Below are 4111 nucleotides of genomic sequence, written 5' to 3' on the forward strand. Positions count from 1 at the left end.
ATGTAATAGTTATTCTGTGTATTGTAGATAGGTTGGTTTGATTGCAAGGTAGCAAAGCTGTAACAGTTTGTTTTGATCTGAGAATCTGAGAATGTTTTATTCTCAGCTTTATATAGTATTGATTATCAACAACAACAAAAAAAACATGAAGGTGCAACATGAGCCCGCCAACATATTTTCAAAATTCTAAACAAAGCTATTGTGGGATTAGTAAAGCATAGCAAAATAAAGATTAATAATTGTACAATAATAAACCAACTGATAATGCTCAAAATAAGTAATTAAATCTTTAGATTAGTGGCGTAACTAAATCCACATAAGCATTGCTAGAATCTGCATAGATAAAATAACAAAAACAACCAATCTTTTTGCTGCCTCATTAGTACCTATTAACATCCCATGTATAGCCTACAAACAAGTTTTAGTCATTAACTCCTACAGCCAAAGAGCAATAACGCTGAACTCGATACCTGCGACATGAAACGTCCAAATTCAGTATTAATAATCACAAAGTACTGGAGACTGAATCCAAATGTTAAACATAGACTGAATCCAAATGCTGCACTCAAATGCTGAATTCAAGTATAATACACGAGATATGACTCGCGTACTATGTGTATGTATGAATACATGCACACTATTAAACTTTGTAGTTTAACCTCTAACTTTGACCCTTTTCATTTCAAAACCCAAGCAATCATGAACACTGGGTTATAATGATGCAATTATAATATGCCAAAGCAACAATGTACTGAATCAGAAATGCACATTAAACTGCACTTAGTACTCAGCAATTATGTTAATGTATAAGATACAGTAAATGTAGATATTACTTAAAACTGAAAACAGAGATGCTATTAATGCAAATGTAACCATTGGGAAAATCCTTTAGATTCGCATGCATCATGGAATAATATGTAGTTTGGTATGTAGCTAACGAAAAGACAAAGGTTATATATGTTTGGATATCATAAAATAAACGGAGCGGAATGAAAGAAGATTTCATTACATCTTTAGATTTTTTACAACGGAACAGAAAATTCTTCATTCCGTCCAATAAGGGGAAAGAAATATGGTTGTAGCCCAGTAGGTGATGGAATGGAATGAAATGGAATTGATACCACTTCATTCTGCTCCGCGCCGTTCCATCAGATTTTAACTAATCCAAACAATGGAATACCACTCAATTCCATTTCATTCCATTCTATCAATCCAAACAAAGCTGCAGGAGGAATGTGAATATCTAAAATCACAAGTAAAGCATAAACTAGTGCTCCATAAACGTCCTTAATATGCTAGCTAAAGCCAACAAAAGCATGCATCCATTAGTTTTAATATGTAGTAAAATAATTCAATGGTAAAAAAAAAACACTACACAATGGAATTTAGAAATGCTTACTTGCTCCGTAATTTATTTAATTCCAGCCAGCAAAATCTTTTGGTGGTTCAATCCAGATGTTCTCAATAATTCCCGGTTGAATCCAGTCATGCAACTGCTTATTGGGATAATATCTTTGCTCATCAAGAGAGAACGACATGCAACACTTTCCATAGACACGGAATTTAGGGAAATAGACACTGTTTCTCATTTTTTCAGTGATGCAAGTCCTAGAAGGAGACGACAAAAAACTTGCAAAAACTGTCACGCCGCCTAGCGTTCTCACATCTTTCCATTCCATTAGTGTCCGATCTAACTTGTAAATAATTGGGCCCTCCGGATAAAGCATATAAAGCATATGAATTACGAATATATTTCCTTCATGCTCTGTCATAAATTGCCCTTTCCGCCCTTTTCTGTCAATAAAACTATCTTGGCTTCGAGGTGGGGGTACTTCCAAAACAGTCCAAGTACATCCAATTGGGTCAAACACCCCTAGAAAACCTTGGTAGCTCAGACAATAAAATAACCCATTAGAAAAGACAATCTTAGTCCCTGAGCCACAGGAAAAATGAGAGCAGTTTCGGTAAGTATCAGTTGTCCATTCGATTGCCCCAGGATAACATGTGCTAATAGCTACCCTACTAGAACCAACATTTTTAATAGTAAATATCACACATTCAGTTGATGTTGGAGCACAAGAGAAGGCGGCAACGGCAACAGAGTTTCGATGATCATATTCTTTTGGCAGCTTGATCAGCTCCCTAGTAAAGGGATTAAAGAAAAAAAACAGGAAACTTTCGGGCCTGGGCCTCGTATTCCTCTGATATACCAATAACCAACCATCTTTTGTATAGAAAACACGAGACCTATCTAACTGTGGAAACTCGAGGGAATAGGTTTTTTGATGCCGAGGATCATAGAAGCCATAGTTTTTTCGATGCATCCGACCATATAAGTCATATGAGTTACCATGTTTTGGAAGATACATAAGCCAGGGTGATTGGTTCACTTGACGTACAGAAGTGGCAACTGAATGCCATCTCTTGCAAACAATAGAAGCACGAATGTTATCTGCCACAATCAAACCGGAGAAGATCAATTCTAAGAGTTCAACAGGGAAATCGGCCCAGGTTCGTTGCTCAAAAATTCCACTCTTCACAATTGCAGTAGCTTTTCCATTGTCTGTGAGTTTATGGCTTAACCAAAATAATAATATAAGAATCAGGTATAGATGTGCAAGACTGATGTGGTGAAATTCATGAAAGAATAAAAAAGTGAGAACATGTTAACTAGAATATGTATTCAATTTAGAGCAACAATTTCTTGATAAACCCTAGCAATCCAATAATAACAATCATAACGTAAGCTGAAAAACTGTGCATGCGATTTTGGATTTTAAATTCATACGGAATAATGCAAAAGGAACATTTAGGGTTAGGGATGAAGAGAACTTACGATTTTAACTTCTTTTTCATTTTCGCTTTCATCATGCCAACCCAATTGTTTGATTGTTTTCGAATATGGAATTCCAGAGGGAAGAATCTGAGAAGCAAAAGCCTTTATATATAGGCGAAAAATTAACCAGAATTAGAGAAAATCGTGGAGTGGTTTTGGCCCCTTATTAGCCGTTACAAACTTAGTCGGCAAGGAGACCAGAGACTTGGTATGCAAGACAAAAACTCGGTCAACATTTAGGGTTAAGTTATAGGGAGTTTGTTGATGTTTGTTTCATTGAATCATAATTTATTTCTAAGAATTCCTTGCCTAGGAAAATAAAGAATCAAAATTTATTTCAATGAATTATTTTGAAATTTTGTTTGACAAACATTCTAAGAAAATTTATAATTTTAATAATTTTTTTTAATAAAGTTTATAAAATTTCATTGGAGTCTACATTTTCATCCTTTTATATGGGAAAAATTCCATGAGAATATGAAAAGTTATAAGTTGTTTTTTTCCTTAAAATCTTGACTAATAATTTATAGTTTATAGCTGATGGTTGATGACTGATATTAGAGTTTGACCTAACTCATCCTTACAAAATCGGTTGGTAAGGTGAGGAGTGTTTCTCTATATAAAATGCTTTATCTCCAACCAATATGGGACTTTAAGATCTTCCTAATACACCCCCTCACGCCCAGCACTCTTTTTGTGGGCTTGGTGCGTGGATATTAACGGTGAGCGGCCCATGGTCCGATCGATAGGCTCTGATACCATATTAGAGTTTGACCTAACTCCAGGGTCGGTCCAAACCTTTTGGAGGCCCAGGACAAATAAAATAATTGGGCCCCTAATAAATAACTTTTTTAAAAAAAAAAAAAATTGTCTATTTATATTTTAAATAGCACCAACAACATCAATAAAAGTCATATTCTAATCGATATTATTAAAATATCTTTGAACTCTTAAAATTAGGATTCACTATTCTTTTAAAATTATGTTGTGTTATATTATTTGTATATATAATATAATATGCTGCATATACTTTTATTAGGATTCACGGTTATTCTAAATAGTATAAAAGACCGCATTAAAAATTATGCATGCTAAGAATCGAACTGCAATTCCTTCAATTAATAGGAGTAAATTTAGCCGCTAGGTTACAATGTTCACATGTTTAATTATTCAACAGATATTATATACAAATAATAACATTTAATTTATAAAGTCCAACAACTAGTAATTTGAGGCCCTATTATTTTTGAGGCTCTGGGCTGTGGGCCTGCTTTC

At 34.3% G+C, this 4111-nt stretch overlaps 1 protein-coding gene across 1 annotated transcript; it reads right to left on the reverse strand.

The window, feature by feature from the left end:
- Positions 1–239: 239 nt before the first annotated feature.
- Positions 240–3095, reverse strand: LOC131610959 (F-box/kelch-repeat protein At1g57790-like). Its single transcript, XM_058883063.1, has 3 exons — positions 2837–3095; positions 1400–2577; positions 240–470 (listed from the first exon to the last, which is right to left on the reverse strand). Exons 1-2 carry the CDS (start codon positions 2869–2871, stop codon positions 1416–1418), a joined length of 1197 nt encoding a protein of 398 aa, XP_058739046.1. The 5' UTR covers positions 2872–3095; the 3' UTR covers positions 240–470; positions 1400–1415.
- Between the last annotated feature and the right edge of the window lie 1016 nt (positions 3096–4111).

This window comes from Vicia villosa, linkage group LG6 (assembly GCF_029867415.1).
Source record: "Vicia villosa cultivar HV-30 ecotype Madison, WI linkage group LG6, Vvil1.0, whole genome shotgun sequence".
NCBI classification, from domain to species: Eukaryota; Viridiplantae; Streptophyta; class Magnoliopsida; order Fabales; family Fabaceae; genus Vicia; species Vicia villosa.

Coding starts and splice junctions, on each gene's coding strand:
- LOC131610959 (XM_058883063.1), bottom strand. CDS start 2,871: ATGATGAAAGCGAAAATGAAAAAGAAGTTAAAATC. Junction 2,578..2,836: donor ATGAAAAAGAAGTTAAAATC/GTAAGTTCTCTT, acceptor ATTTTGGTTAAG/CCATAAACTCACAGACAATG.